The following is a 27,988-nucleotide window of genomic DNA, read 5'->3' on the forward strand; positions in this document are numbered from 1 at the left end:
GAGCGACGGCGGGGGCCGCGCTGCGAAAGCCCTGCCCCGGGGCTGGGCGAGCGGTGGGGCCGTGCCGGGGACACGGCGAGGCTGTGCCGGGGACGGCGTGACTGGCCGCCAGCCGTGGCCAAGGGGACTGGGTGAAACGGGAAGGACACGTGGCCAAGCTCTGCCCAACGCTGGGGGGGGGGGGGGGAAATCGCCTACAGCCATGCCCCGGAGGGGGACGGGACCCCCGCATCGCCACCGGAGCCGTGGGCCAAGGGCCCGTGCAATGCTCACACCTTTATTGATACAAATGTACAAGGACACATCTTACAGTAGGGAGCGTGGCCCCGGCGGGGGGGGGGGGGCAGGACGCCCAGGGGAGGGGTGTGGGGGGCCCCACGGGCGCCCCGGTCCAGTGTAACGCTACGGGCGGCCCCAGGGGTACCGGCCGCCCGGCGAAGGGCTTTGTGGGGGGGTGGAGGGGGGGGTACATCGCCACCGCCGCCACGGACAGCTACACAGGCTATGTACAGGATAAGTTAGGCGCGTGCCGCGGGGCGGGCTGCGCGGGGGCGGGCGGGGGTCTGTACAGGGGGGACACGCAGGCACCTACCCCACAGGCTGAGCACCAGCTCTTCGGCAGGGTGGGGGGCAAGGGGCGGGGGGGCTCGCCCCATACCCCGGCTCCCCGTGGGCTAAAGGCCACTTGGCAGCCGCGCTCATCCCAGGTGCCGGCTGCTGCCGGAGGGGAGGGAGAGACGGAGAGCGCGGGGGGCCGGGGGGAGTACCGGGGTAGCGGGGGGGGGGGGACGCGGGCCGGCGCTCACTGCTTCTTCTCGCGGGTGGTGATGGTGACCAGCTGTTTGGCGGCCTTGGCGATGTCGTAGGCACACTGGATGACCTGCTGGGTCAGGAGCTGGTAGTCCACGGCGGCGCCCGGCTCGGGCGGCACGGTCTTGCGGCACTCGCTCTGCAGCCGGTAGGCGCTGGCGTTGAGCAGCCGCAGGGAGCTCCGCACCGTCTCCAGCGCCGGCTTCTGCAGCGGGGCAGAGGAGCAGCGTGAGGACCCGTGCCGGGGCGGTGGGGGGGGCTGACGGTGCCTGGTGGGGATCCCCCCCTACCCCTCCTACCTTGGGGAAGAGCGATGCCATCTCCGTCACAGCCGAGTGGATCTTCTCCGAGCAGGGCATGAAGCTGGGGACAAGGAGAACGGGTGAGCGGCGGCGGGGGACGACGGCTCGCGACCACGGCGGGGGGGCAGGGATGGCCCCGCGTGAACGCAGCCCCCTGGTCCGGGGGTCCAGATGGACCCCAAAGCTGTGCCCCAGCCCTACCTGTCGTGTTTGGACTCCTGTGCCGCCCGCAGCAGCTCCTGGATGTTCTTGGTGACCTGCTCGGTTTTGAGGATGACGTCCTCCGTGCTGGGCAGCCCGGGGTCCAGCTCCCCGTCCAGCGGGTCCAGCTCGTGGGGGAAGTCCTCATCCTTGCTCAGCTCCACGAATCGCTTCCCCTCCATGCTGCGGGGATCGACCGACCGGCCGGGGTCAGCGCCGATCCCCTGTCCCCGGCGCAGACCCCAGCCCCGGCACTCACCTGATCAGCACCTCACCCGCCTGCGTGTTGTCGTAGTCGCTGTCGGTGCCGCTGCCGTGCCGGTCCAGCTTGCTCTGGAGGGGAGAGGAGCGGCGTCAGGCGCTGCCCGTCCCCGTCCCCACGCAGGGCTGGGGTCCCCCCACCCTGGGAGCTGCCCCCCCCCCACGCTCCCCGGTACGTCACCATGTGCCGGGCACCATCGGGCGGGCAGGAGAGCAGCGGGGAGGATGGGGGAAAGGGCATCGAGGAAGCAGACGGACCTTTCCGGATCTGGAAGGGGAAGAGAGGGGGAAACCGGTGCTGACCGGGGCGCAGAAGGGTCCGGAGCTGCGCCCGGTGACGTGCAGGGGAGGTCGAGCACAGGGGACACCACCACCCTGCATGCAGGAGCGTCCCGCGGCCACCGGCCCCCGGGGAGGTCCCCGGCCTGACCCGGGGGGCGCAGGGTGGCGGGGGCACGGGACGTCCCGAGACGGCACGGAGGCCACGTCCCAGGAGGGGGACGGCCACCACGTTCCATGCAGGAGCCGCCCCCGCCGCGGCCCCCTTACCCGGTACACGCTGGCCGGGATGTGCATGGAGTACAGAGCCTCGTCCTCCACCTCCTGGTGACACAGGAAAGGTTACGGCCCCGCGGGGACGGGACCCAGCACCCTGGAGGGGGGGACTGGGGAGACCGCTGCACCCCAAAAACCACCCACCCACCCCAGCGCACTCACCCCGGCGCCGAAGGGCTGCAGCCGCGTCACCAGATCCTCCACCGGCTGCCCGAAAGGTTTCAGCGCCGAGCCTGGCTCGTACATGGAGAAGGCCTGGCGGTCCCGGCGGTGCGGGGGGGCTGTGCCCGGGGGGTGCCCGTGCTCCGGCCGCTCGCTGGGAGCCGGGGTTGGGTGCGCCGGACCCGTCTGCTGCCGGATCTGCGTGTTCTCTGCCTGCAGCTTGTGGATCTGCAGCCGAGGGGGAGAAGGCATCAGCGAGGAGGGGGGGTATGCTGAAGCGGGGGGGGGGGGGGGGGGGTCCCACCGGCCCCGCACCCACCTCGCGCTGCAGCCGGCGCAGCTCGTCGCTCAGGCTGTTGTTCACCTTCATCAGCTGCTGCACCTTGGCCTCGGAGGCGGCCAGAGCCTTCTTCACTTCCAGATATTCCTGCAGCGTGATGGGGCCGTCCGAGAGGTCGGAGGAGTCCATGCTCTGCGGGGAGAGGGGCTCAGCGCCGGGATCCCGGAGCCGGGAGGGGGGGTCCAGGGCGGGGGTCCGAGGCTCACCCTGGCACGGTTGTTGCGGGAGGCGTTGCGCAGCAGCTCCTGGTCCGTGTCCTCGTCGGAAGCGACGCTGTCGTAGTCGTGCTGGTCGTCCAGGTCGCTCTGGCTCCGCAGCGAGTAGTCGAGGGCGTCTGGGGGAGGGCGGGGGGGTGCTGAGCCCAGGGCAGGGGGGAGATGCTCAGCCACCCCCTCGCTGCCCCTCGTCCCTCACCTGTGGGGCTCAGCAAACTCTTCCCTTGCTGCCGGCGCTTGGCTTCCCCGAGGATGTCGATGAGCAAGGTGGCAAACTCCCTGGCGTTGAACCTGGCCAGCTTCTGCCGGCCCTGGGGAGGGGGGTAAAGGGGGTAAAAGCGGGGGTCTGGGTGCGAGGGGGGGGGGGGTCGTGGGGTCTCGGGGAGGGGTTCACCTGGTTGCGTGTGGCCGAGTACTCAGGGTTGACAGGGAGGAAGGGGACGGCGCTGCGCTCCGTCACCAGCGTGCTGTGGTTCTGCGTCGTCAGCCAGACTGCGGGCAGGCACCCGGTGTCAGACCCCCGGGGGGGGGGGGCTGCGAGGGCCGGACACCCCCACCCCCCCGGGAGCGAGCGGTCTGCAGGGCCTGGGGCCAGCGGCAGAGCCGGCAGGACGCAGGCGCGGGCGCGGGGCCAGCTTGCCGGGGCTGGGAGTGGAGCCCGACCGGGCTGACGGGAACGGCTTCCCCCGGCCACCCCGCGGGGCCGGGGTCCCCCCCGCGCCCCCCAGCAGGGACCCCCAGCTCCTCACCCTTTGGGGCACCAGCTCCGCAACCCCCCCAGCCAGCGGGGAGAGGGTTTGGCGTGCCTGTGGGTGCCCACCCCGCCGTGGCAATGGGGTGGCCCCCACCCCACCACCCCCCAGCTCACGTGTATCCCTCCAGGCTGAGCCCCCATCCCCGGGGTGTCCCGGCACCCACCTCCAGCAGCACCCCAACCCCGGCACCCAGCGACGGCCCCTCGCGCGGAGAAAACCTTCCCGGCCGGAGGAATGAGGAAGGAGGGGCCTGCGGTCCCGGCGGACGGATCCAGATCGGGGCGGGGGGAAAGCGCTGGCCCCGCTGACTGCTCCTCCCCACGCCGTGACGCCTACCCCAAACCCCAGCCCTGGGGGGGGCCGCTTGCACCCCGTGCCCCCCGCTCACCCGCGTCGTTCTCCCGCCGATCCACCTCGTCGTAGACGTCCATGGCCAGCTCCTCGAAGAGGCGGTTGCTGAGCTGCAGCGGGACGAGGGATGGCGTCAGGCAGGATGGGGGGGGGGGGGGATGCGGATGGGACCCCCCACCCAAGCTCCCAGCCCTGCCCCGGCCCCCACTCACCGCCTGCAGCTTCTTCTTGGCTGCTTTGGCCAGCTCAGAGAGGTCCAGGCTTAGGGGGGGGGAGTGTGAGGAGGGGGGGGAGACACAAAGTGGGGGTTATTCCTGGCCCGTCCCCACCGAAACGGCCCCCAGCTGCACCCCACCAGGACAGGGACCCCTCCCCAGGCACGGGGGGGGCTTCACCGAGCGGGGCTGGCGGGCAGGCACGGGGGTGTAAGAGGTGGCAGGGGGCAAGAGGGACTCCCCCCACCCCGGGTGCCCCCCGGGGTGCCGGGCTGGGCCGAGCGGCCGGGGCTGCAGGGGGGACCCCGCGCCGGCGGCACAGGGGGGCCCCCCCGGAGCCGAGAGCCGAGCGGACAATACCTCTGTGCCATGCACTTTGGGCGCACCCTGCGCTCCGGAGAAGGCAGCGGAGGGAAGAACAGGATAAAGGCGGTCGTTAAACGCGCGGGCACGTGGACCCCCACCCGCCCCCCTCCCCCCCCCCCCAAGGGATGCTCCGGTGCCAGTCACGGGGAGGTGACCGGGGTCCCCCCCTCGGCCCAGCGGGGACGCCGGGGGGGACACGGGACACGGCAGCGGGGCCGCGGGCGCCGGGCACTCACCTGTCGGCCATCTGCGGGATGATGTAGTGCCCGTTCTTGTGGTCTGCGCAAAGAGAGGGGTGGTGAGCTTGGGCCCCGTGCCCCCCCCCCCACCATGAGGGCTGAGCCCCCCACCCCCCCACCCCCACGCTCACCCGGCTTTCTGCCGCAGAGGTAAAAAGCCAGCCGGTCGGTCAGCTCATACTGGCACTCCACCAGTCGCTCCGCCAGCTCGTGCTGGGCTGCCTGCCTGTGAGAGGACGGGCAGGGGTGATGCCCACCCTAGGGGAGGGGTACAGGCAGGGGTGACCCCCCCCACACGCACCCCCCGCCATTCCTCGCCCTCACCTGGCGTAGTCGATGGGGGTCCGGCCGTTCACGTCGGGTGCCCCGGGGTCGGCTCCGTAGACCACCAGCAGCTCTGCCTGCAGGATCTGCCCGGCCTTGGCGGCCACATGCAGCGGCGTGGTCCCCTTCTCCTGCGGGGTACGGGCAGCCTCAGCCCCGCAGCCTGCCCGCAGGATAGGGCCCCAGGACCCCCCTCACCACCGGCACCCGCCCCCAGGGACCCCGAGCCCCACCGGACGCTCACCGGGTGGAAGAAGTTGGCTTGGGCGCCCAGCGAGAGCAGGCGCAGGCAGGTCTCCAGGTTGCCCGTCCGCACGCTCGAGTGTAATTGCTGTGGAGGAGGGAACCGGTTAAATGTGGGGGGGGGATAGAACCTGTCCCCACCACCGAGGGGGTGTCCCTGCACCCCCCCCCCCCCCACCTTGCTGAGGTCCTTGGCAGTGACACCGTCGTCATCCCGGCAGGGCAGCTTGTGGACGAAGGCCAGCATCTGGTACTTGGCGCGGATGAACTCCGACTTGGTGGGGCTGGTGGCAGGATGGGGGGCACGGCAGGTTGTGGGGTGAGCGGGGAGGGGAGCGCCCGGCCAGCGCAGACCCCCCCCCCTCCTTCCCCGAGGTGTGTGTGTGTGTGGGGGGGGCACTTACTGCACTTTGTCCTGGGGGTTTGCCTTCCGGCGCCCGCTCTGCACTTGGGCCGGATCCAGCAGCGAGTGCTCCCAGATGGAGTTGGCCCCGTTGCTCGCCAAGGTGTGAACCATCTGCGGAGGAGAGGCAGAGCCCGGTGGGTGCCGGGGGGTGTCCCCGCGGTGTGTGTCCCCCCCACCCACCCCGCGGGGTCGGCACCCACCTGGAGCAGGGTGGCGGGCCAGGGGCTGTGGCGCAGGTGCTTGACGATGGAGATGTGGCGGCCCAGGCTGCGGTGCACGCTGCAGCACTCGTCGCAGATGAGCACCCCGCGGTTGATGGAGGCCCAGCCAGGGTCTGCGGGGTGGCACGGGGGTGGCACCGGGTGTCCCCGCCACTCAGGTCCCCTCCCCATCCCACCCTGCTGCTTCCAGGGGGGGGGACACACACGCGCGTTGCCATAGATCGTTTCCCTGGCGACGGCGAGGGGCTCAGCCCATCACCAGGGGAAACCCACGGGTTTCCCATAGCAACCAGGCACCAGCCAAATAGGGGGGGGGCCCAGGATTTGGCCTCCCCCGTCAGGAGGGCGGCCGGTGGCAGGGACGATGCCAGCGCCGTGGCAGCACACCCCGAGCGAGGGCACCCCGGCTGCGGCACCCGGCTGAGGCCGCGCACCCCCTGAGCCCCCCAGTTGGGCATTTTTTTTTGGGGGGGGGTCCTGGCCAAGGACAGCGTGGCCCCCAACGGTGGGCACCCACAGCCCGTGGGGTCCCACGTACGGTGGTCACCGGCTCTGCAGCCTCAGCACCCCACCCCAGGCCAGCCCCGCAGGGCACCCCAGCTCCTGTAGCCCCCCCCCCATACCGCCATAGCCCCCCCAGCCCTGGCTGCTGGCCCCGGCCAGGCCGGACTGGAGCCCTTTGTGTCCCCGTCGGGAACAAAGGACCGTTTGAGCGGCCGCGCCGGCCCCGCGCTGGCACCAGCCCCGGTACCCGCTGAGGCTCCGCTCCCGGCCGGGCGGCACCTCCCCACACCCGCACCCCCAAAAAAATGGGTCCTGGGGTTGGCCTGGGTTGGGGCGCGGCCCTACGGGGTGGCTGTGGGACCGCAGATGCCGGCGGCAGCACCGAAGGCAGGATTTGGGGATCACCCCCCTACTGGGTCACAGCCCCCTCCCGTGACACGCAGCCAAGGCACGGGGTGACAACGCCGAACCGTCCCTGGGTGGTCCCTCGGGGGAGTCCGGCCAGCCTCTGCCCAGCCACGCCACCCCTTGTTTCTGTAGGGCCTACACAAACACAGCACGGCCCCACGGGATGGAGGAAGCCCCCCAGCCTGGGGGGCACAGGGTCTAGGGGGGTGGCAGCACTGGCCGGCCACGATAGCCCCGAGGGGGTGACGGTGGCCCCGTGACCCCACAGAGGTGGGTGGGCGACCGGGCCTCCCGTGCTTCCTTCCTCTCCGTGGGGTCCCGGACCCCTCCCCAAGAGCCCCGAGGATGCCATTTTGGGGGGCACCCAGCCCTGCAGTGCCCTGAGGCCGAGGTGGGGTGGTTGGGGGGAGCAGTGCCCCCCCCCCCACCCCAGCCTGGCAGCCCGGCACACACAGATGGCAGCGCCTTGGCAGCCGACGCGGCGGCATCTGTGCCTTCGCGCCCGCTGCCCACGGGGCGCTGCCGGGAACAGGACGCTCCGAGCGGGGAGGGGGGGAAGCCGGCCGGCGAGGCTGCCCGCGGCCCCCCGACCCGGCGGATCTGGGGTACCCCCCCCGGGGACGGCACCCTTTCCCGCTGCAGGGGGTAACCGGGATGCGGTGGGATGCGGGTGGGCATCGCAGCAGCTCGGGGAGCGCTGGCACGGGGACACCCCGAACCCCAAGGGAACTCCTGGCACCTCCATCCCTGCACCGGGGTACGGGCTGACGCCGAGACCCCCAACACTCAGCCCCACGCTGGTGAGGGGAGGGCTGGGGCCGGCCGGCATTCTCACCCGGGGCCATCGGAGCGGGATTTGGCCAAGGGGAGCCCGGGCAGAGGGACCGGGGCACCCCACGTGCACCCCACCACGCAGGGCTGGGCAGCGCATCCCCGGCAGCGGTGGCGGGTGCTCCCAGCGCGGTAGGAAGCGGCCTCTGGACTTTATAACTCATTTCCTCACATGGCTGCCGGGCGATAAGAGATTGGAAGAAACTGGTTTCCATTTCCCCCCGCCCCGGCAGGGAGCCTCGGCACCGCCCCGGGCACCCCTGAGCCCCCCAACGTGGGCGAGGGTGGGGGGGACGCGCCCGGAGGTAGGGCAGCCTCGCGCCCACGCGTGCCGACGGCTCTCCTGGCAGGATCCGGCCATTGGCACGTGGCCGGAATAATTTCGGCACAGCCTTGGCCCGCGGGCAGCTTTCCGGGGCCGGCTCAGAGCGAGCCTCGACTCTCAGCCCCGTTCATTCATCGCCTTGGGGCCACCCACGCCGGCCATAGGCAGGGTTTGGGGGTCCGGTGCCACCGCGGGCAGGGTTTGGGGGTCCGGCCTCACCACGACGCCCACGGGCTCGTGCCCGGTGCGGGGGCTGCGGGCACCGGCACCGCCGGGGATACGAATCATCTTGCCCAGGCTCAGGCTCCGGCTTGCAGCGCGACCGCCGCCGGCCCGGCTCAGCCCGCCTGCGCCGCCAAGTCCGGATCCGGCCAACGTGGGTGCCAGCTGCGGGGCGCTGGGGGGGTACAGGAGGGTGTCCCACCTCATCCTGCCATTTGCAGGGTCCTCGGTGCTGCTGGCACCAACCGGCACGTCCCCAGCCTGCGCCAGCAGCCCCCGCGCCGAGGGGTGCAGAGGCTGTGGGTGGTGCACGGAGGCGTCGGGTGCCGCGGGGGTACGCTGGGTGCACCGGGGCGGCACTGAGGAGGGCACGGGGGGTTATGGGGGTCACGTTTGGGGTGTACTGGGAGATGCCTGGGGGGGAAGGGGATGCACCAAGGGACCCCAGGGGCCTCACCAGGGCGTTGCACTGGGGGCACATCGGAGGGCTCTGGGAGGGGGCAGAGCAGGGGACTCGGCGGGGGTCCTTAGGGTGCGCACAGCAGGGTGCAGAGGGGACTCACCGGGGGGGTCCTGGGGGCACCCAGGGAGGTGCAAAGGGGCCTCGCCGTGGGGGGTAGAAGGAGATGCAAAAGGGCTCCCTGGGAGCATACTGGGGGTACCATGGGGCACGGAGGGGGCTCGCGGGGGTGCTGGGCATGTACCGGGGAGCACCGTGGGGTGCAGAGGGGGCTCATGGGTGTGCTGTGGGGGTACCGGGGGTTCATGGGGGTGCTGTGGGTGTACCACGGAGCACCGTGGGGTGCAGAGGGGGCTCATGGGTGTGCTGTGGGTGTACTGGGGAGCACCGTGGGGTGCAGCGGGGGCTCAGTGGGGTGCTGTGGGTGTACTGGGGAGCACCGTGGGGTGCAGTGGGGGCTTACGGGGGTGCTGTGGGTGTACCAGGGGTTCACGGGGGTGCTGTGGGTGTACCACGGAGCACCGTGGGGTGCAGAGGGAGCTCACAGGGGTGCTGTGGGTGTACCGGGGAGCACCGTGGGGTGCAGTGGGGGCTCACGGGGGTGCTGTGGGTGTACCACAGAGCACCGTGGGGTGCAGTGGGGGCTCACGGGGGTACTGTGGGTGTACTGGGGAGCACCGTGGGGTGCAGCGGGGGCTCAGTGGGGTGCTGTGGGTGTACCGGGGAGCACCGTGGGGTGCAGCGGGGGCTCACGGGGGTACTGTGGGTGTACTGGGGAGCACCGTGGGGTGCAGAGGGAGCTCACGGGGGTGCTGTGGGTGTACCGGGGAGCACCGTGGGGTGCAGAGGGGGCTCACGGGGGTGCTGTGGGTGTACCAGGGGTTCACGGGGGTGCTGTGGGTGTACCATGGAGCACCGTGGGGTGCAGAGGGAGCTCACGGGGGTGCTGTGGGTGTACCGGGGAGCACCGTGGGGCTCAGAGGGGGCCGTACCGTGGAGTGCAAACCAGGTTCCTGCCCAGGCTCCGGGGGGGGGGGCGGGGGGAGCACGAGGTACGAACGGCCCCGCCGCTGGGGCGGGGGGAGCGGTAGGCTGGCGGAGGCGGGGGGGAGGGGGAACGGGTCGTACCGGGGTCGTACCGGGGGGGGGGGGTCCGGTGCCGGTTGCCGGGGGGGGGGGGGGGGGGCAGCCCTTACCTGGGGCGCTGCAGTCAGCGCACACCTCCGCCCGCGGCGCCTTCCGGGACATCCTCAGCGGCGAGGCGGGCCCGGGCCCGGGCCTCTGCGCCAGCGCGGGGCGGCGGCGGCGGCGGCACCCCCGGGCCCGCCGGGGGAGGGGGGGGGGGGGAAATCGGGGGGGGGGGGGGGAGCGCCGGGCGGCGGGGCGGGGCGGGGGCGGCGGGGGCCCGGGGCCGCGGAGCGCCGGGGGCTGCCGGCTGCTCCCAGCGCCCGGCGGCTCCGCAGGAAGCGGCGCAGGCCCGGCCCCGGCGGAGGAGGGGCCGCACCGCCCCCGCCCCGCCACCGGCAGAGCCGCCGCGACCGCCCCGCACCGGCACCGGCACCGCCCCGCACCCGCAACACCCCCCCCCCATCACCACCACCCCAGCCCCGCTCCCGCACCGACGCCTGAATCCGCAGCCACGCCGGCACCCGCCACCCGGCACAGCCCGGTCCCGGTCCCGGTTATCCTGACCCAGGTCCTGGGCATCACCCCCGGTTCTGGTTCCAGCCCTCAGCACACACACACACACACCCCCCCCACCGCCTGCTCCTGGGCATCCCCCTGGCCCTGATCCCAGTCCTCGGTGCCCTCCTGGTCCCATTCTCAGACCAGGGCACTGTCCTGGTCCTGTTCATCATCCCCACTTCGGGTGCTGGGCACCCCTGTGGTCCCGGTTCTGGTCCTGGTCCGGGTCCCACACACTCCAGTCCCAGCCCTGGGCACCTCCCACTTGTTCTGGTCCTTTTCATCACCCCCTCTTCAGGTCCTGGGCACCCCTGTGGTCCCAGTCCTGGTCCTGGTCCTGGTCCTGGTCCCACACACCCCAGTCCCAGTCCTGGGCATCTCCCACTTGTCCTGGTCCTTTTCATCACCCGCCCTTTGGGTCCTGGCACCCCTGTGGTCGCAGTCCTGGTCCTGGTCCTGGTCCTGGTCCTGGTTCTGGTCCTGGTTTGGGTCCCACACACCCCAGTCCCAGCCCCGGCCACCTCCCACTTGTCCCAGTCCTGCTCCGGACACCCCAGCACCAGCTCCAGGCACTCATCCTGGATCCAACTCCAGCCCTGAGCACCCCCCCCAGTCCTGTTCCCGGTGCCAGCTCCGGCACTGGGCACCCCACTCCTGTGCACCCCCGCTCTCCCCACCCTGGCCCCATCCCAGGTGCCCCCCAGGGTGCAGTGCGGGCAGCCAGGGTCAAACTGGGGGTCCTGGGACACTGGGGTTCCCTCCCTGCCCCAGCAGTGCAGGCAGGACACCGCGCTGGGGATGTGCGGGATGGGCCGCAGCATTCCCGGGGTTTTCGGCAGGAGATTTTGGGGGAACCGGGGACCATTTGGGGGCTGTTGCTCGCTCTGGGATCCTATAAGCACTTGGAGCAGGGGGGGACACCCTGGTGTCACCATGGGGGCCCCGCAGGCAGCTGTGGGGGTCAGACCTCTGCGGCACGGCCGCCCCAGGCGGGAGCCACCGAAATGGGGCCCGATCCTGCCCCCCACCGCCCTGGGCCAGGCGCCGCAAGTGACCTCACCGCTGGTTGCCGAGGAGATGCCTCATGACGTCATGGGGCAGCGGGGCTGGCGGGGAGATGGGGGATGCTGCGCGGGGACCGGGGCGGGGGATGCGACCACCGCCGCCTTCGTCACGGCTGAATGATAACGAGGGGGTTCACCCCTCGGCGGTGACCCCGTGGCAGGGGGGTGGGGGGGGGCCGGGAGCGTGGCGCCGGCGGGAGGCCGAGGCGGGTGGCGGAGGCCCAACCTCGCATTGTTCTCGGGCGGCAGCCGGAAAACACGACGCCCGCCCCGGAGAAACGCAGGCGGAAAAGGAAACGGGGCCGGGGGCCCGCGCCTGATGCTGCTCGGGGGGTGTGTGGGGGGGGGAGACTTGGGGTGCCCCCCCCCCCCAACCCCGTTCCCACCCGTCGCCTTCGCCCCTTCCATGCCATGTGCCCGGGGCCTGCTGGCCCATGGAGGGGGGGGGTCAGCTGGGAAATCAGCTTGAGGAAGGGTGGGATTCGAGGATTTGAGGGGGGGGGGGGCTGAGTGCCAGCGAGGTGACCCTTTTGCAACCATCCCCGCTGGGTCGGAGGCCACGGTGATGGGCTGAGCAACGCGGGGGGGGCGAAGCGAAGAGCCGAAAGAAGGGGGGGGGGGGCGATGCCGAACAGATCGACTACAAATCCCATGAGGCCGGGCGGTGCGGCTAGCGGCGTGGGAGGCCCACGGGGCGAGGCGGGGGGGGGGGGGGGGGAAGCACCGGGCGGGAGGTGCCGTGGCCGCCCCGCCCCGCGTGTCCCCCCCCCCCTTTTCCCTTTTCCCTTCCCGAGCCCCGCGCGTCCCCCCCCCCCCCGCCCCGCTCCGCCCCACGCCGCGCCCGCCGCGCCGCTCCAGCATGCACGGAGGATGCTCGCGTCTTGCTCAGGCAGGAAGGGGCCGGAGGGCAGGTACCCGCTCCATTACCTCGTCTGGCACAACCGAGCCCGGGACCTGGAGAGGGAGCTCAGCGCCAAGCAGGTGGGGGTGGCCCCGGGGTGGTGGTCGTGGGGGGGGACGGGACACACGCACACGCACAACGACCCGACACGGACCGGTTCGGCTCGGGCTGATGCAATGCTGTTGGGATGCAGCTGGGCTCCTGGCTTGGGGCTGGGATGAGGATGGAGAGGAGGAGGAGGAGGAGGAGGAGGAGGAGGGTGCTTTCTGGGGTTTCTGGGGGGGTGTGGGGGGGTGTTCGTGTCCCCCCCTTGCACCCCGGAACTGTGTCAGCTGCCTGCGGGGTTGGCACGGAGCGGTGGGTACCACCCGCGGGTCCCCTGCAGCCCCGAGCATCCCTCCCCACGTGTCCTCCGCTCCCCGTTAGGCCTCTGCGGGCCCCCGGCACCCCGACCCACGCCCCTGCATCTCGGGGTGCTGCCGGCTCCGCTGGGGGTGCAGCCCCCAGCTCCCCACCCTCAGGCTGAGCCCTTCTCCAGGGGGCACACAGGGCCCTGACGCTGCCAGGGTGCAGCTTCCCAGCCCCAAGAGGCCAGGAGGGTTCTTCTCAGGGTGGGGGGACCCACTGTGTCCCCCCAGGACGGGAACCCCCCCCCCTCCCTCCAGCCGGCCGGTGATGGAGCGAGGCCATGGGTGCATCCCCAGACGGGTTCCCAGCCTCTTTCTCCCCCGTGGCGTTGCAATTCAGGTAATTAAAACCCAACCCCGAAGACGCAGGAAACCGCAGGCGCTGGAGGGAGGCCGGCAGCGAGGCTGTGCCGAGCATCCCCGCTCCCTCGGCCCAGCACCCGGCACCCTAGGGTGCTGAAGGCCACGCCGGATGGACCCCACCGATGCACGAAACGAGGGCGGGGGGGGCCCTGCGTGTCGCGCCGTGATGCTCCTGCCGGGATGCAGGCGATGGCTCCTGCCACACCCGCTTCCATTGTGGGGGCCAGCCGAGGTGGGGGGGGGCCGTGGCAGCATCACCCTGGTCCCCCCCAACCCCATCGCCGGCTGTTTTATTTCCGTGGTAATTTGGGGTCATTTTTCCCAGGAGCCCGGCGCAGTGGAGATGAAAGCTGGGTGCAAGCGGCAGCGGCTCGGTGGGCGCGGGGAGATGCAGGGGCTGCGAGGGTGGCTCCGGCCCCGCTCGCCTGCAGAGAGGCTTTCTAAACCCCCCCCCCGCCACCCCCCCAAGCGTGGCCAGCGGAGGGGCTTTGCCGTGGCCCCTGCTGCCGTTTGCAGGGCGAGAGCACCCCAGGGGTGCACAGGGGGGGCCCATGGGTGCTGCAGGCCAGACCCCAGGGCAGGTGGGGGTTAGAGGGAAAGGGCTGGGGGCCAGGCCAGGCTGAGCTTCCCCCCCCCGTCTCTCCAGGGCATCTAGGGACACGGCTCAGCCCTTCTCCCTGCCAGAGCATCCCCTGGGGAAGCAGGTCAGGGCTGGTGCTGTGTGTGATGCTGGGGGCTGGGTATCCCCCTGCTCGGGCGCTCTGTCCTCCCGCCACCCCGGGGACCCACGCGGGGGGCAGTGGCACCGCATGGGTCCCCCCTCCACGTGCAAGCATTTCGGGTTGGGAAGCGCCGGGGCAGCTGGCAGCATTGCTCCTCTCCGTGTCCCCATAAGGGCCCTGCGTGGGTCACTCCTGAATTGTCACCACGACCTCCTGTCCACGCTTGCCTCCACCTGGGGAGCGAGGGCCAGCGGGTCCCCGTGGTGGGGACAGCGCGAGGACGTGGCAGGCAGCGACACGGAGCCCCTCGTGCCGGGACACCCCCCCACCGCAACCTGCCCCATCACGCGTGGCAGGGACCTGGGGGTGCGCAGGGACAGCAGCGCCCGGCACCACCTCCCCACGCTGGCCCGTGTCCCCCGCTGCCACCCGGGAGCAGGCGTTGGGGTCCCCCACCCCGAGGACAACCCCGGCAGAGGGGATGCGCTGTGCCACGTGCCCAGCTGGCACAGGAGGAGCGGCCGAGCTCTGGTCCTGCGCTGCACCGCTGCCGCCCCGAAGCCGTCCCTGTCCCTGTCCCCAGCCCCGGTGAGTGTCACGGTCGCAGGACGGGCAGTGGTCCCAGGTCTGTGCCGCAGCCCCCGAGCCGGAGCCATCCCAGCGCCAGGGCCCAGGACTGAGCTCTTGCTGGCAAAAACTGGGTCACGCCATGTCCCCCCGGGGTTGGCTCCGGCACCGTGTCCCCACAGTGGGGACCCTCGTCCTGCCCGGTGCTGGTGCAGGGCTGCGGCTGGGGAGCCCCACTGAGCCTGCAGCACCCGTCCCCCGGCTGGGGGGCGATTGCTTTAATTAGAGTCATTTCATTAGCGCAATTAAGAAGCAGCAGTCGCCTGGAGAGCGTTGGAGCAGCACGTTGGCTCCCGGGGAACCAGGGGGGGCTGTTTTGCTCCAGCAGCGTGGGCAGCCTGGGGGGGTCCCCCTGCCTGCTGAGCCCCTGGGGATGAAGGGCATGGGGATGCCCACAGCCCGGGCAGGGATGGCGACATCCCTGGGGCAGAGGGACTGCGCGACATGCCCAAGAGCGAGGCAGGGACGCGCTGCGGGCGAGAGCCTGGGCGCCGGAGAGCCCACACCCCACTCCAAACACCTCCAGGGTGCCTGGTCCCAGCTGGCACCTTTGGCTCCTGCACCCCAGGTTTGACATCCCAGGGGTGGCATCCCCAAAACCCATGCCTCGATTTGGGGCTCATCCCCACTGCCTCCTGCCCCGGCAGCATCCGACCGCTCCTCTCCGGGCACAAGGCTTCTGTCCCGGCTGGGTGCTGGGTGGGGGGCAGAGGCTGGACCCCCACCTGCCGCTCCATCAGACCCCGAGCCGTGTCCCCAGCCCCGGGAACGGGTGCGACGCTGCACCCCGCGTGGGAAGCGGGGCCCGTGGGTGCTCGGGGTGCCCACCGCCGCTGTCGGCGGGCGAGGGATTCCTCGGGGCTGGCTGGGCGCCAGGCTCCGGGCTTGGCACAAACAAATCGCAGCCCCAGCGCGCAGCTCCCCAGGGCCCCGGGGATCCTCCGAGCAGCCGCTCCGCTCACGCAGCCGTCCGCCCCCGGCTCAGGCAAGGGAACACGTGCGCCCGCCGCAGCCCACGTCGCCCGCCGCGCTCCCGGCCCTGGCGGAGGGGGGGCTGCCGGCAGCTGCTGCCTGGCAACTGGGCAGCAGCCCCCCCAAACACTCCCAAATCCCAGAGGTGGGGGGCTTTTCCCGAGCTTGCAGCTGCATCGATCCATGCACCGTGCCGGAGGCATCCGTGCTCCCCCCGCTGCCACGCCGTACCCCCTGCTCCGTGCCAGCGTGGTGGGTGCAGCTCAGCCTGACCGTGCCGAGCCGTGCTGGGTTTAGCAGCCGCTGCCATGCTCTCCCCACCCTCCCCGTGGGTTTAGCAGCGGCTGTGGGGAGCAGGGAGAGCCTTTTGGGGTGCAGCGCATGTGCGTCTCTCGAGGGAGCTCAGGAACGGGGATGCTCTCTGAGATACCGGCAAACGTCGTCTGCTTTCCCTGACTGCTCCCACCGGGAGCTTCGCATCTGCAGGAGGGCACTGGGGGGGCGAGGTCCGGCCGCCCCGGTGCCCCCTGAGCCCCGCAACCTCCCGGCAGGCCGACATCGAGCAGCTGGACCCCCGCGGACGCACCCCGCTGCACCTGGCCACCACGCTGGGCCACCTCGAGTGCGCCAGGGTGCTGCTGAAGCATGGCGCCGACGTGGGCAAGGAGAACCGCAGCGGCTGGACAGGTGAGCCGGGGCGGGGGGCTCGCTGCTGCCTCGGTCCTCCGTCAAGCTGCCCTGGCACGGGCACGGGCACGGGCATGGGCACGCTCAACTTGGTGCTGCAGCTGCCCAAGGGACAGCTCACGCAGCAGGACGTGCACGTGGCTCCTGTGCAGCGGCCAGCTCCGGCGTGCCGTGCCGTGCCGTGCCGTGCCACGCCGTGCCGTGTGATGCCCCTGGGCACTGCCCCTCTCTGCCCCGCAGTTCTGCAGGAGGCCGTGAGCACCCGCGACCTGGAGCTGGTGCAGCTGGTCCTGCGCTACCGCGACTACCAGAGAGCCATCAAGCGCCTGGCCGGGATCCCCATCCTGCTGGAGAAGCTGCGCAAGGTACCTCCCGACGGAGGGGGCTGCTGGGGGGGGGGGTGGTGGCGGGGGGGATATGCCGGCCACGGGCTCCTCCTGACCCCGCTGTGCTCTCTGCAGGCCCAGGACTTCTACGTGGAGATGAAGTGGGAGTTCACCAGTTGGGGTAAGCTCGGGGCAGAGCGTGGCTGGGAGGGGAGCGGGAGTTTCCCGGCAGAGTCCCCCAGCCCCAGCATCCATCCCCAAGATGGGGGACACGTGGCCCTTTGCCCCCCCCCCCACCACCCCAAGCTTGCAGACCCCCGTCCCGCCAAGGCGTGGGGTTCCCCAGATGTGTTCCCCCACCCAGCTCAGCGCTGGCAGCCCACTCGGGGGTGCAGGGTGGCCCCATCCCCGGCTGGGCTATCGCCGTCTCTCCCCAGTGCCGTTGGTGTCCAAGATCTGCCCCAGTGACACCTACAAGGTGTGGAAGAGCGGCCAGAATCTGCGGGTGGACACCACGCTGCTGGGCTTCGACCATATGACCTGGCAGCGGGGCAACCGCAGCTTCGTCTTTCGGGGACAAGGTGAGCCGGCACGGGGGGGTCCCCCCTGTGCCGCCCTCCCCAGGGAGCGCTGGCAGAGCCCCTTGGCACCGCAGCGGGGCCGGGTGACGTGGTGGGGAGCGTGGTCGCCCCCCGCGTACCCTGACCCTCCTCCCTGCAGACACCAGCGCGGTGGTGATGGAGATTGACCACGACCGGCGGGTGGTCTACTCGGAGACGTTGGCCCTGGCCGGCCACGACCAGGAGGTGCTGCTGGCTGCTGTGCAGCCCACCGAGGAGCAGGTGATGGGGCGACTGACGGCCCCCGTCGTCACCACCCAGCTCGACACCAAGAACATCGCCTTTGAGAGGTGGGCTGGGGGCGGCACCGAGCCCCCCGTGTCCCCCCCCCCGGCCCCAGGGTGCTCGCACCCTGGGCTGTCCGAGGGAGACCGTCCATCGCTCACGGCACTTCGCATCACCCCAGGAACAAGTCCGGGATCCTGGGCTGGAGGAGCGAGAAGACGGAAATGGTGAATGGGTACGAGGCCAAGGTGAGGAGCAGGGGCGTTGAGACGCCCGCGGAGGGGGTACGGCCGGTTGCGGGTGAGGGGGGGGGGTATCCACCTCTGCCATTCCCCGGCTCTTCGGCCAGGTCTACGGCGCATCCAACGTGGAGCTGATCACGCGGACGCGGACCGAGCACCTCTCGGACCAGCACAAGGGCAAGAGCAAAGGTGGAGCCGGCGTGGGCCGGGGGGGGGGGGGCAGGGCGCTGCGCCGGTTCTGGCCCTCACCCCCTCCTCTCCCGCAGGCAGTAAGACCCCCCTGCAATCCTTCCTGGGCATCGCCGAGCAGCACGTAGGGCCCAACAACGGGGTGAGCGTCCCAGGGGTCCGGAGGCGGGGGGAGGGCGGCCCCACAGTCGGAATTCCCCCCCCCCCCCCCGTCACCCCGCCGGGCTGTCCCGCAGACGCTGATCACGCAGACGCTGAGCCATGCCAACCCCACCGCCATCACCCCGGAGGAGTACTTCAACCCCAACTTCGAACTGGGCAACCGAGACATGGGGCGGCCCATGGAGCTCACCACCAAGACGCAGAAGTGAGGGGAGAAGGAGCAGAATTGGGGGGGATTCCCCCCCCCCCCCATCTCCCCTCCGACCGCTGCAGAGCCCCCGGGGTGGGGGGGGCAGGCAGGGGTCCCCAGCCCAGCGCCTGTCCCCGGCAGGTTCAAGGCGAAGCTGTGGCTGTGCGAGGACCACCCGCTGTCCCTCTGCGAGCAGGTTGCCCCCATCATTGACCTCATGGCAATAAGCAACGCGCTCTTCGCCAAGCTGCGGGACTTCATCACCCTGCGCCTCCCGCCGGGCTTCCCCGTCAAGATCGGTACGGGGGGGGTCTTTGCCGCCGGTACGGGTGGCGCAGCCAGCTTCCCTCCCTGCTTTTTTTTTTTTTTTTTTTTCCCTTTCCTGCAGAAATCCCCATCTTCCACATCCTCAACGCCCGCATCACCTTCGGGAACCTCAACGGGTGCGACGAGCCCGTCAGCTCCCTGCGGCACAGCCCCAGCAGCGAGGCACCCTCGCCCAGCAGCGACTCCTCCAGCGTCAGCAGCTCCAGTTCCCTGAGTACGTGGGGTCGGGGTGGGGGGGGGGACGGGACACACACGAACACGGCTGGTGGGGTGGGGACGACGCAGCGGGGTGCCCAACCGTACCGGCGCCTGTTTCCCCGCAGCCTCGTGCCGGGCGTGCGAGATGGACCCGGCGCTGTTCGAGGTGCCGCGGGGGTACAGCGTGGTGGGCACCCACCAGGACGCCCTGCGGGAGGATGAGGATGACCTGCTGCAGTTTGCCATCCAGCAGAGCCTGCTGGAAGCGGGCAGCGAGTACGACCAGGTGGGCGCTGCCACCCCCCCCCCCCCCCCCGCCGGCTTCCTCCTGCCCCCCGCCCCGGCTGTGGTACCCCGCTGCCCTGGGATGCTCCCCCCACCTCGCCCCATCCCTGCATCCCACGGTGATGGGTCAGGGCTCCCGCAGGGGAACCGGGTTTTGGGTGCTGGGGGGGGAAGATGCCACCCCCTGAGCGCACCCCCCCCCCCCCCCCCCCCCCCGCCACAGGTCACCATTTGGGAAGCGCTAACCAACAGCAAACCGGGCACCCACCCCATGTCGCACGAAAGCCGCCGAGGAGACAGGTTGGTAAGGTCCGGCCAGCCCCCCCATCCCGGGGTGGTGGTGGGGGGGGGGGGGGAGCAGAAGCGGGTGCCAGCCCAGCGGGGACCCCCGCTGAGACCCTGCCACCCCCCCAGGACTCCCCAGCACACGGCGGCCCCCCGTCCCCCAGTCACCCCAGCCCCGGGGGGGGGCGGCGGGGGGCCCAGCGCCCTGTTCCCCAGTTACGCGGAGCAGCTGCGGCTGGCCATGGCGCTGTCGGCGCGGGAGCAGGAGGAAGCCGAGCGCCGGACGCGCCAGGAGGAAGAGGAGCTGCAGCGGATCCTGCAGCTCTCGCTGACGGAGAAGTGACCCCGTGCCCCCCCTGAGCCCCCCCGCCCCCCAACCTCACCCCGATGGGGCTGGTGCCGTGTACGGGGGACACGGAGGGGGAGCGGGATGGGGGGAGCCAGCCCAAGCACTGCGGAGGGCAAATGGGGAGGGGGGTGTGTGTGTGTGTGTGTGTGTGCAGGATTTGGCCCTGGTGTAGGGGAGATGGTCCCCATAGCCGGGGCGGTACTGAGGTGTTGGGGGGGGGGGGGGAGCACCCCACAGCAGGGCAGGGTGAGGGTGGGGGTGGGTGACAGCCCTGCAGCAGGGGTGACGGGGACCAGGGGTGGCAACCCCACGGACTGTACCCCACTCCTGGGACAGCCCTAGCCCCCCCCCCCCCCCAAAAAAAACCGCCCTATGGGGTGCTGCTCAGCCCCTCACCTCAGCAAGGCGGTGGGGGGCACATCTTGCCCCAAATGGGGGGGGGGGGCTGCCACTCGTGTGGGGGTCCTGAGGTGCCCCCAGAGCTGGGGGGGGGGGAAGCTCTGCCCAGCCCCCTCGCCCCCCCTCTGCCCAGGCGCTACCAAGTGCACTTACCCGGGAGCTGCTCTGCCTGCCAACGGGGGGGGGGTCAGCCCTATTGCACCCCACAGCCAGCGCGGGGCTGCACAGCCGCCCCCCCCCCCCCACCCCAGCGTGGGGGTCCACTGGGGCAGCCAAGGGGGTGCCTGCAAAAGGCCGCCCAGTGTCACCCCCCCCACCCCTTCCTCCCTGCTCGCATCCCCCCCTCCTGCCCCGCTCGGATGCCCCCCCCCCCCCCCCCCGCCCTTGGCAGCGCTGCACCCCCTCGTCCTGGGCACTGACCCCGAGAGAAACCTTACGTCAAATGGTGCTAACCCCCGGCCCCCCCCCGCCCCGGGCTGCTCCTCCTTTGCACACAGGGGACCGGGGGCTGTTAGGGGAGGGGGGGCCGGGTTTGCTCCCCTGGGACTTTTCGTAGCGGCCACCCCCCCCCCAAACCACCACTCCATGCACCCCACAAGCGACGTCTGGGCCAGGGCCGGGGGAGCCCGAGCAGCTCCGACCGCGGCCAACACCAATAAATGCTCTTTAATGTTTTTTGTCTCTCTCGGCCCCTCTCTGCCTGCGCCGGGGCCATGCGGGTGGTGGGGTGCACTCAGGGCCCCCCCACCGCGGCAGTCCCATGTCCCCGAGACCCGGCACACGGCCACAGGCGGCCGAGCTCTTTATTAAATGGGGGGGGCCCAGGAGCAAAGAGCCGGTCAGGAGCACCCACCGAGGGGGGCGATGGGGCAGGGGGAGGCGAGGGGGTGATGGGGTGATGGGGGGGGGGGTGTAGCACCGTACCCAAGCGCATCCTGGCCGGGGGGGGGGGCCTGGCCTGACAGCTCCCCGTCCTGGGAGGATGCTGGCATCCAGCTTGCAGGTCCCCAAGGGGGGATGCTCAGCAGCCCCAGCCTGCGGGGACCGAAGCGGGACACCCCCCCCCCCCCCGGTGCTGCAGCGGGGTGACGATGTGGCAGGCCACCCCGGGAGCAGGATGCGACCGATGCCAGTGGAGGCGGGGGGGGGTCGGTGAGGTCCGACCCCGCTCCCTGCAGCCTTGGCTCCTGGGGAAAGAACACGGCTCTGGGCTCCTGCCCTCTGCGGGGTCTCGGCTTTAATCCCCGGGGGGGGCCGGGACAGTCCTCCCCGTGGCCGTGGGCGCCACGTTAGTCCGTGCCATTGGTGAACTGGCAGAGTTTGTCCTCCAGGTCGGAGATGCGTTTCTCCTGCGCTTGGACCATCTCCTTCAGGGCACGGATCTCCTCCAGCACCTCCTCCAAGGCTGGCCGCTGCAGATGGGGGGGAGCACAGGATGGGGGGGGGGGGTCACTGGGGAGCCCCCTCCAGCCCCTCCGACCCCACCGCAGGCAGGGAGCCAGCCCCCGCCGCGACGTCCCCAATCCCCAGCACACTCACAGAGAAGTTGGGGTCGCAGGTGGAGTGGCTGTGGCGGCGGCCCGGGGGGGGCTTATTGTCCAGAATATTCTTTTTGACCACCTTCAGCTCCCGGTTCTTGATGGGGACGTAGCCGTCCCGCAGCGAGATGAGGATGGGCTCCGCGTCCTTCCCCGACAGCCACTCGTCCGCCTCCAGGGCCGGCTCGGGACCCGGCGTGTCGGGGTACAGGTCGTCCTGGAAGAGGTCTGACTGCGGGGGCGAGGGAGACAGCGGTGAGACGGGGGACCCCAGACCCCCCCCCATCTCCCCTGGGCCCCCCCGCGGGCTCACCTTGCGCGGCACCGTCATGACGATGGGCTCGCACTTGCGCTCGTGCAGCTTGAAGAACCTGCATGGGACAGAGGCGGTTCAGGGTCCGGCCAGCCCCTTGACCCCTCTGGCTCCCCCCGGCCCCCCCCCTCGGCCCCCCCAGGGTTCTTACCTGGCGATTTCACACTTGCTGACGTCCAACCCGCGCTTGGGCATGAAGCCCATGCCCCGCTGCGGCTCCTTGCTGCTGTAGGTGTTCAGGTAGTGCACGTAGGGTGCCTCGTCCGTGATTTCGAAGTACCGGATGCTGCTGTCACCCTGCGGGGACGGGGACGGGTGTCAACCAGCCCCGGCACCCCCAGGAATGGGGTGGCACGGCGGGGGGGGTGCACCCCGGGGTGGGGGGGGTTACCTTCCCGCAGAGGTAGACGATGCTGGAGTCGGGGTCGTAGAAGGGCAGCAGGACGCCGTTGCTCGTGTCCATCTCCTGCAGGGCGATGGGCTCCTCAAAGTTGTTCTGCGGGGCCGGAGTGGCGGGGGGGGGGGGGTGAGGGGTGGCCCCCCAAAACCCCCACCCTGGTTAGTCACACACGTTAACCACGGCACACCGCAGGGACGGGGCTCGTCCCCCTCCTCGGGGTACACAACCCTCGGGGTGGGCAGCCTGGCATGCCCCCCCCAGCACCCCCTGCCCCGCTCCCTCTTACCTGCACAACTGGGTGCACCCCAGCCTGGCTTGCCCCCCCCCAGCACTCCCTGCCCCCCCCAGCCCCCTCCCCATGCCCGGCACAGCACGGCACACTTGGGAACTTGGCATCTTTTTTTTTTTGGGGGGGGTGAGGTTGGGATGCAGCAGGTACCCCATGCTGGAGCAAGGGGGGGGGCAGAGGATCAGGGTAATGGGGGGGGGGGGGCCAAGTTCCCGGGGCAGCACTCCATGCGGCCTCGTTACCGGGTCCCACAAGCCCAGTTCCCGCTGGCTCATTCTGGTAAAGCCCGTGGTAAAGAGGTATCCTTCCCGCGTGAAGATGGCCCGCACGGGCCTCAGCCCTTCGTGGGGGGCAAACCTCTCCTAGGAGGAGGGGGAGAGAGTCAGCACGGGGCGTGGGAAGAGGGGAAAATGGGAGAGGGGGTCCGGATCTGTCCCCCAAAACAGCCGCTGAGTCCTGCTCCTGGGGAACGCACGAGGCTCTCGGGGCGCCCGCGGTGCCGGAGAGTATTCCCGGTACCCGGCGCATCCCCGGCTCGGCCGGGGTCCCCGGGACGGCGCCGGCCGGAGAGGAGCCGCCGTCTCGTACCAGGTCCCAGAGGCCCAGCTGCCGCTCGCTCATCTTGCTGAAGCCGGTGGTGAAGATCTTGCCATCGGCCACGAAGATGGCGCGGATGGGGCGGGCGCCGTCGTGCGGTTTGGCTTTCTCCTGCGCCGGCCGTTAGCGGGTTAAAACCAAACACAGAGACGCGCGGGTGCGGGAGGTTAGTAGGGTCAGGCGGGCGCGGGACGGAGGGGGGGGGACCCCGCGGCGGGATGGTGGGTGGGGGGACGCGCGGTGGGACCACTCACCGCCACGACCTGCTGCTTGCGGGGGTCGATGACGCGGACCTTCTTGTCCTTGCAGGTGGTGACGAGGAGGCTGCCGTTGCGGTTCCAGCCCACGTTGTAGATGAGGTCGGTGTGCATGTCCTCCAGCACCAGCAGCATCTCCCCCGTGCCCACGTTCCAGAGGATCACCAAATTGTCACAGCCTGCGGAGGACCGACGGGGTAGACGCCGTCACCCCACGGATTCTCCCCCCTCCAACCCCGATCCCGGGGAGGGCGTCCCGGGACCCCCTTACCTGCGCTGAGCAGGACGTTGCGGGCGGTGGGGTGCCACGAGATGATGCCCACCCGTTTGGAGTGTCCCTCCAGCGTCACCACCGGCTCCGTGATGTTGCGGACGGGGACGTAGTCGGGGATCTGCCACACCTGGGGAGGGGGGGGGGGTGACGGGACGGGGAGGGGGGGGCACGGGGTGGCAGGGATCACCCCGCAGGTGAGCGCTAAGCGGCTGAGGGCCTCGGAGCCAATTAACCTCATCGTTAATCCCGGCGCAGGCCGCGGGGAGGGTGGCGAGGGGACGGCAGCAGCGCCTGCATCCCGGGCTGCATCCCTGGCACTTGGGGTGCTGGTGGGCACAGGGAGGGGGGCACGGCCATGGCGCAGACCCCTGCCCCCCCCCCCCCTCCCCCAGCTATTCCTGGGTGCTGAGTCGCCGGGGCGGGTATATTTAGCACAAACTGCTGCATCATGGAGAGAGCAGCCGCCGCCAGCGTGAACGCATGGCACTGGGGCTAAAAATAGGCCAGTGACACTTCGCAGGCAGCGAAGCCGGGGGGGGAGGATGCTCCGTGCCGCTCCCCCGGTACCCACCGTCCCCCTCCCGCCCGGGGTCCAGCCCCTCACCATGACGGTGGTGTCCTCCGAGGCGCTGGCGATGACGTTGTCGTTGTGGGGACACCAGTCGATGTCCAGCACGGGCGCCGTGTGTCCGGTCACCAGCGGGTGGTTCTTGTCCACTCGTCCCGTCTGCAACGCCGAGGTGCTGGGATGAATCCCCAGCGGCTGGCGGGGGGGGGACGGACACCCTGCCAAGTGCCCCCCAAGCCCCCAGCCCGGCCACCGCGTGGGGCTGGGGCACAAGCGGGGACACGGAGGGGACCCCGGAGGTGGCCAGAGCTTTGCACCAGCCTCGAAGGGGGAAACTGAGGCATGCAGTGGGAATGGGGCTCGCTTAGCGCGAGGCCCCGTAGGGACACAGAGGGGAACGATGTGCGCCGGGAAAAGTTGTTTCGTGTCCCTTCTGATGGCAAGGAGGGGCTGGGATGGGGTCCCCAGCCCCTCTGCTGGGGTGGGCATGGCAGACCCCCACCCCACTGGGATGCTCCCTGGGCATCGTGTGCCCCCGGGGAATTCGGGCTGGGGAGAAAGCAGCCGGCGGTTTCCCCCATCACCTCGGTCGCCCCCGGGACGTCACCCACCCCAGGTTGTCCCCGCCCCGAGCCCCCACGCGAGGATGGGGATATTGTGGCAAAGCTGGGGAGGGGGGTGTCCAGGCCCACAGCAGCTCCCCAAAAGCAGAGCCCATCAGCGTGTCCCCCCAGTACATCCCGGGGGGGGGGGGGGGGCAGACCCTGGCAGCCTCCCCGCTCACCTTAGCAAGAGGCAGGACGATGAAGGCCCCCCCACCGCCGGACTCGACGATGATGGCCACAAACTTGGGGTTGACGGCACAGAAGGAGCTGTCACACGTCACCTTGGAGACACGAATGTCCTCGTACATCTGGTCAGCCTTCACCGGCTGCCCGAAGACGTGCCGGAACTTGCTCTGGCGCACCACGCGGCGGCTCATGGCTGGGGGGTGCAGGGTCAGGCTACGACCCCCCCCTTGATACAGCACGGAGGGGTTTTGGCCCCCCTCAAGCCTTGCGCTCCGAGACACCCCCCCCCCTTACCCTGGACACAGAGGGAAACCTGGGGACACGGAGATGATGAGGGATGAGGGCGCAGGATGGTGCCCGATGCGGCCCCGACCCGGTGGCAGGGATTGGGGGTAGCCCTTGGTGGGGGGGGTGAGCGCTGCAAGTGCTGGGGACGGGCACCCCGGTGCCGGAGCCACTTGGCGGCTGGGCAGGGACATGGCCGTGCCGTGCCCCGCGGCTGTGCCGTGCCCCGCGGCTGGCACCGGGGTTGGCACCTCAACGGCTGCAGTAGAGAAGCGGGGCTGAGGGGAGTTTGGGGCCGACACGGAGGTGCCGCGCGCCAGGTCACAGCTTGTCCCCTTGCGTCCCGTCCTGCCATGGGTGGCCCGAGGTTGCCCGGCTCGACCCAGCACCCGGGAGAAAAGCTGTGCCTCCAGCATTGCCCACCCCACACGTCCCGCCATGGGCTCCTGCCCCAGGCGCTCCACGTGTGCCACCCACTCTGCACCCCCAGCCCACTCACCCCGGGCGAGGGCTGGACCCGGCACAGCCACGCAGCCCCATGGGCACGCCGGGGTGCAGAGGAGCCCCCCCGGCACAGTCTCCAGCCCTCGGCCGCCACCAGCGCCCACCATCACCCATCTCTGCCCCAAGCCCACGCCGCTTCTGGGACCTGCCCGGGGGGCATTGAGCCCCTCGGGACCCCAAAACCCCTGGAGCCGGGGCTCTGCAGCACCCATGAGCCACCGACCGCCCCGGGGACTCCCCTGTGCTCTTTTGGGGTCTCAGCCATTGCCAGGGGCCACATCCAGCCACCAAACCACAGCCCGGAGGGCCGGGCACCGCTGTCCCCAGGGTGCGGGGCCGGTGGTGGCAGAGGTAGGAGCAGATCTGTTCCATCACGTCCCCACCGGTGGCTTTTGGCCGGGGCACGTGCGACGCCAAGCCAAGCCACATCTGCCCGGTCCCTGGGTGTCCCCAGGGGTCCTCAGGGCCCTTCAGCATCATCCCTGGCCTGGCAGAGCCGGTTTGGGTTGGAACCAGGCGCTGAGGGGTCCCAGAGCTCTGCTACCGAGGGGGGCTGGACGCTGGCACTGCTGGCATCACCTCCACGGGCCCGGGCACGGTCCCCAGCCCTGGGGAGGGGTGAGTGGGCTCCGTGGGGGCACCCGCCAGGTATTTTGCAGCACCTCATCCATTACCAGCGGGAGTAGAGGTTGGGGTGTCGGCGTGCAGGGGAGGGGGTGATGGCCTGGCCGGCTGGGTGCCGGGCATGCAGCGTGCGGGCAGGATGCAGGCAGGGGCGCAGGGAAGGTGCAGGTGAGGTGCAAACGTGGTGCAGGCAGAGTTGAGCAGGGTGCCGGCAGCGTGTAGGGTGCGGGCTGGGTTGGGTAGGGTGCAGGTGGGGTGCAGGCAGAGTTGGGCAGGGTACAGGCAGGGCTGAATGGGGTGCAAGCAGAGCTCAGGAAAGGTGCTAGCAGGGTGCAGGCAGGGCTTAATGGGGTGCAGGCAGAGTTCAGGCAGGGTGCTAGCAGTGCTGACGGGTGCAGGCAGAGCTCAGGCAGGGTGCAGGCAGGGCTTAATGGGGCGCAGGCAGAGTTCAGAGGGGTGCAGGCAGAGCTCAGGAAGGGTGCTAGCAGGGTGCAGGCAGGCCTGAATGGGGTGCAGGCAGAGTTCAGGTGGGGTGCTAGCAGGGCTGAATGGGGTGCAGGCAGAGCTCAGGCAGGGTTGCTAGCAGGGTGCAGGCAGGCCCGAATGGGGTGCAGGCAGAGTTCAGGTGGGGTGCTAGCAGGGTGCAGGCAGGGCTTAATGGGGTGCAGGCAGAGTTCAGGCAGGGTGCAGGCAGGGCTCAATGGGGTACAGGCAGTGCTCAGGCAGGGTGCTAGCAGGGTGCAGGCAGGGCTGAATGGGGTGCAGGCAGAGTTCAGGAGGGGTGCTAGCAGGGTGCAGGCAGGGTTCAGTGGGGTGCAGGCAGGGTGCAGGCAGGGCTTAACGGGCTGCAGGCAGAGTTCAGGCGGGGTGCTAGCAGGGTGCAGGCAGGCCCGAATGGGGTGCAGGCGGGGTGCAGGCGTGACAGCCGGCCGGGGCGCGGGCAGGGGGTGAGCAGGCTGCAGGCGGGGTGCAGGCACGACCCGGGCGGGGTGCGGGTGGGGTGCGGGCAGGGAGCGGGCGTGGCCGGGCGGGGTGCGGGCGGGGTGCAGTAAGGTGCAAGGCGGGATCCAGGCAGGACGGCCCCGCTCCCCGCTCCCCGGGCCGGGCCATTACGTTGCCACAATTGAATCCGCAGCGGCTGCTCGGGAACGACCAGAGGTCACTTTCCAAATATAGCCATCTCCTGCCGGGCGGCGGGCGAGGGGCCGGGGGACCCGGGGGGCCTCAACCCAGCCTCCAACCGCCGCCCCCCCCCCCCTTTTTTCCCCTCTCTCCCTTCCCTCCCCTCCCGGTGCCCGGCCGCCGGCCCCGGCCCGCCCGTTCCCCGGCTCCCACCTGCGCTCGGCGGTTCCCGGGCGCGCCCGGCGCTGCGCCCCGCTTCCGTGCTCGGCTCCGCCCGGTTCGGTTCTGTCCCGTTCACCGGTTCTGGTTGCGGGTTTCGGCTTCCCCCTACTATCACCGGGCTCGGTTCAGGCTCGGCCCCGCTTCACGCCCGGCGCGGCTCCGGGCTCGGTGCGGCGCGCAGTGCCGCTGCCGCAGAGAACAGCTGAGCCCAGCCGGGAGCCGGGGCCGGTACAGCCCCCCCGCGGCGGGCACCGGGAGGAGG

The 27,988-nt window shown here is 71.0% G+C and overlaps 3 protein-coding genes across 10 annotated transcripts; 1 reads left to right on the forward strand and 2 right to left on the reverse strand.

Annotated features, from left to right (window-relative positions):
- Positions 1-241: 241 nt before the first annotated feature.
- Positions 242-10,035, reverse strand: GIT1 (GIT ArfGAP 1). 4 transcript variants are annotated; one of them, XM_075032774.1, is made up of 22 exons: positions 9,913-10,035; positions 5,946-6,079; positions 5,744-5,856; positions 5,518-5,623; positions 5,341-5,427; positions 5,097-5,227; positions 4,904-4,998; positions 4,770-4,812; positions 4,528-4,554; positions 4,165-4,213; positions 3,990-4,062; positions 3,241-3,338; positions 3,046-3,157; positions 2,838-2,965; positions 2,611-2,763; positions 2,292-2,519; positions 2,124-2,177; positions 1,756-1,842; positions 1,573-1,646; positions 1,314-1,496; positions 1,110-1,173; positions 242-1,015 (listed from the first exon to the last, which is right to left on the reverse strand). In XM_075032774.1, exons 1-22 carry the CDS (start codon positions 9,962-9,964, stop codon positions 803-805), a joined length of 2,304 nt encoding a protein of 767 aa, XP_074888875.1. In that variant the 5' UTR covers positions 9,965-10,035; the 3' UTR covers positions 242-802. The 4 variants fall into 4 exon arrangements, with proteins under 4 accessions (XP_074888875.1, XP_074888876.1, XP_074888877.1 ...); XM_075032775.1 differs by lacking the exon at positions 4,528-4,554; XM_075032776.1 differs by lacking the exon at positions 2,124-2,177.
- A 2,278-nt stretch (positions 10,036-12,313) lies between these two features.
- On the forward strand, positions 12,314-20,475 carry ANKRD13B (ankyrin repeat domain 13B). Of its 3 annotated transcripts, none has more exons than XM_075032791.1 (15): positions 12,314-12,447; positions 16,010-16,145; positions 16,386-16,510; positions 16,607-16,652; positions 16,909-17,052; positions 17,192-17,381; positions 17,498-17,564; positions 17,666-17,747; positions 17,825-17,889; positions 17,984-18,114; positions 18,241-18,398; positions 18,488-18,640; positions 18,750-18,910; positions 19,133-19,218; positions 19,324-20,475. In XM_075032791.1, exons 1-15 carry the CDS (start codon positions 12,337-12,339, stop codon positions 19,535-19,537), a joined length of 1,869 nt encoding a protein of 622 aa, XP_074888892.1. In that variant the 5' UTR covers positions 12,314-12,336; the 3' UTR covers positions 19,538-20,475. The 3 variants fall into 3 exon arrangements, with proteins under 3 accessions (XP_074888892.1, XP_074888891.1, XP_074888893.1); XM_075032790.1 differs by having other exon boundaries at positions 19,133-19,213; XM_075032792.1 differs by having other exon boundaries at positions 19,133-19,209.
- Positions 20,476-21,154: 679 nt separating this feature from the next.
- On the reverse strand, positions 21,155-27,980 carry CORO6 (coronin 6). 3 transcript variants are annotated; one of them, XM_075032796.1, is made up of 12 exons: positions 27,718-27,980; positions 24,963-25,162; positions 24,215-24,337; positions 23,608-23,737; positions 23,334-23,515; positions 23,071-23,190; positions 22,725-22,844; positions 22,185-22,289; positions 21,945-22,090; positions 21,794-21,851; positions 21,482-21,712; positions 21,155-21,354 (listed from the first exon to the last, which is right to left on the reverse strand). In XM_075032796.1, exons 2-12 carry the CDS (start codon positions 25,158-25,160, stop codon positions 21,232-21,234), a joined length of 1,536 nt encoding a protein of 511 aa, XP_074888897.1. In that variant the 5' UTR covers positions 25,161-25,162; positions 27,718-27,980; the 3' UTR covers positions 21,155-21,231. The 3 variants fall into 3 exon arrangements, with proteins under 3 accessions (XP_074888897.1, XP_074888895.1, XP_074888896.1); XM_075032794.1 differs by lacking the exon at positions 23,071-23,190 and having other exon boundaries at positions 27,718-27,975; XM_075032795.1 differs by lacking the exons at positions 22,725-22,844; positions 23,071-23,190 and having other exon boundaries at positions 27,718-27,977.
- Positions 27,981-27,988: the final 8 nt, after the last annotated feature.

The sequence above is a fragment of the Buteo buteo genome, chromosome 7, assembly GCF_964188355.1.
Source record: "Buteo buteo chromosome 7, bButBut1.hap1.1, whole genome shotgun sequence".
Lineage (NCBI taxonomy): Eukaryota > Metazoa > Chordata > Aves > Accipitriformes > Accipitridae > Buteo > Buteo buteo.

What these genes read in the sequence shown, in the direction of transcription:
- GIT1 (XM_075032774.1), bottom strand. Translation starts at nt 9,964, where the DNA reads ATGTCCCGGAAGGCGCCGCGGGCGGAGGTGTGCGCTGACTGCAGCGCC. An exon ending in GGCCCGCCACCCTGCTCCAG is followed by an intron (nt 5,857 to 5,945) that starts GTGGGTGCCGAC and finishes TCTCCTCCGCAG; the next exon opens with ATGGTTCACACCTTGGCGAG. An exon ending in GAGTTTGCTGAGCCCCACAG is followed by an intron (nt 2,966 to 3,045) that starts GTGAGGGACGAG and finishes GCCCTCCCCCAG; the next exon opens with ACGCCCTCGACTACTCGCTG.
- ANKRD13B (XM_075032790.1), top strand. Translation starts at nt 12,337, where the DNA reads ATGCTCGCGTCTTGCTCAGGCAGGAAGGGGCCGGAGGGCAGGTACCCG. An exon ending in ACGTAGGGCCCAACAACGGG is followed by an intron (nt 17,890 to 17,983) that starts GTGAGCGTCCCA and finishes GCTGTCCCGCAG; the next exon opens with ACGCTGATCACGCAGACGCT. An exon ending in CAGCAGCTCCAGTTCCCTGA is followed by an intron (nt 18,641 to 18,749) that starts GTACGTGGGGTC and finishes GTTTCCCCGCAG; the next exon opens with CCTCGTGCCGGGCGTGCGAG.
- CORO6 (XM_075032796.1), bottom strand. Translation starts at nt 25,160, where the DNA reads ATGAGCCGCCGCGTGGTGCGCCAGAGCAAGTTCCGGCACGTCTTCGGG. An exon ending in TCGTCTACCTCTGCGGGAAG is followed by an intron (nt 22,091 to 22,184) that starts GTAACCCCCCCC and finishes CCGTCCCCGCAG; the next exon opens with GGTGACAGCAGCATCCGGTA. An exon ending in AGCAAGTGTGAAATCGCCAG is followed by an intron (nt 21,852 to 21,944) that starts GTAAGAACCCTG and finishes TGTCCCATGCAG; the next exon opens with GTTCTTCAAGCTGCACGAGC.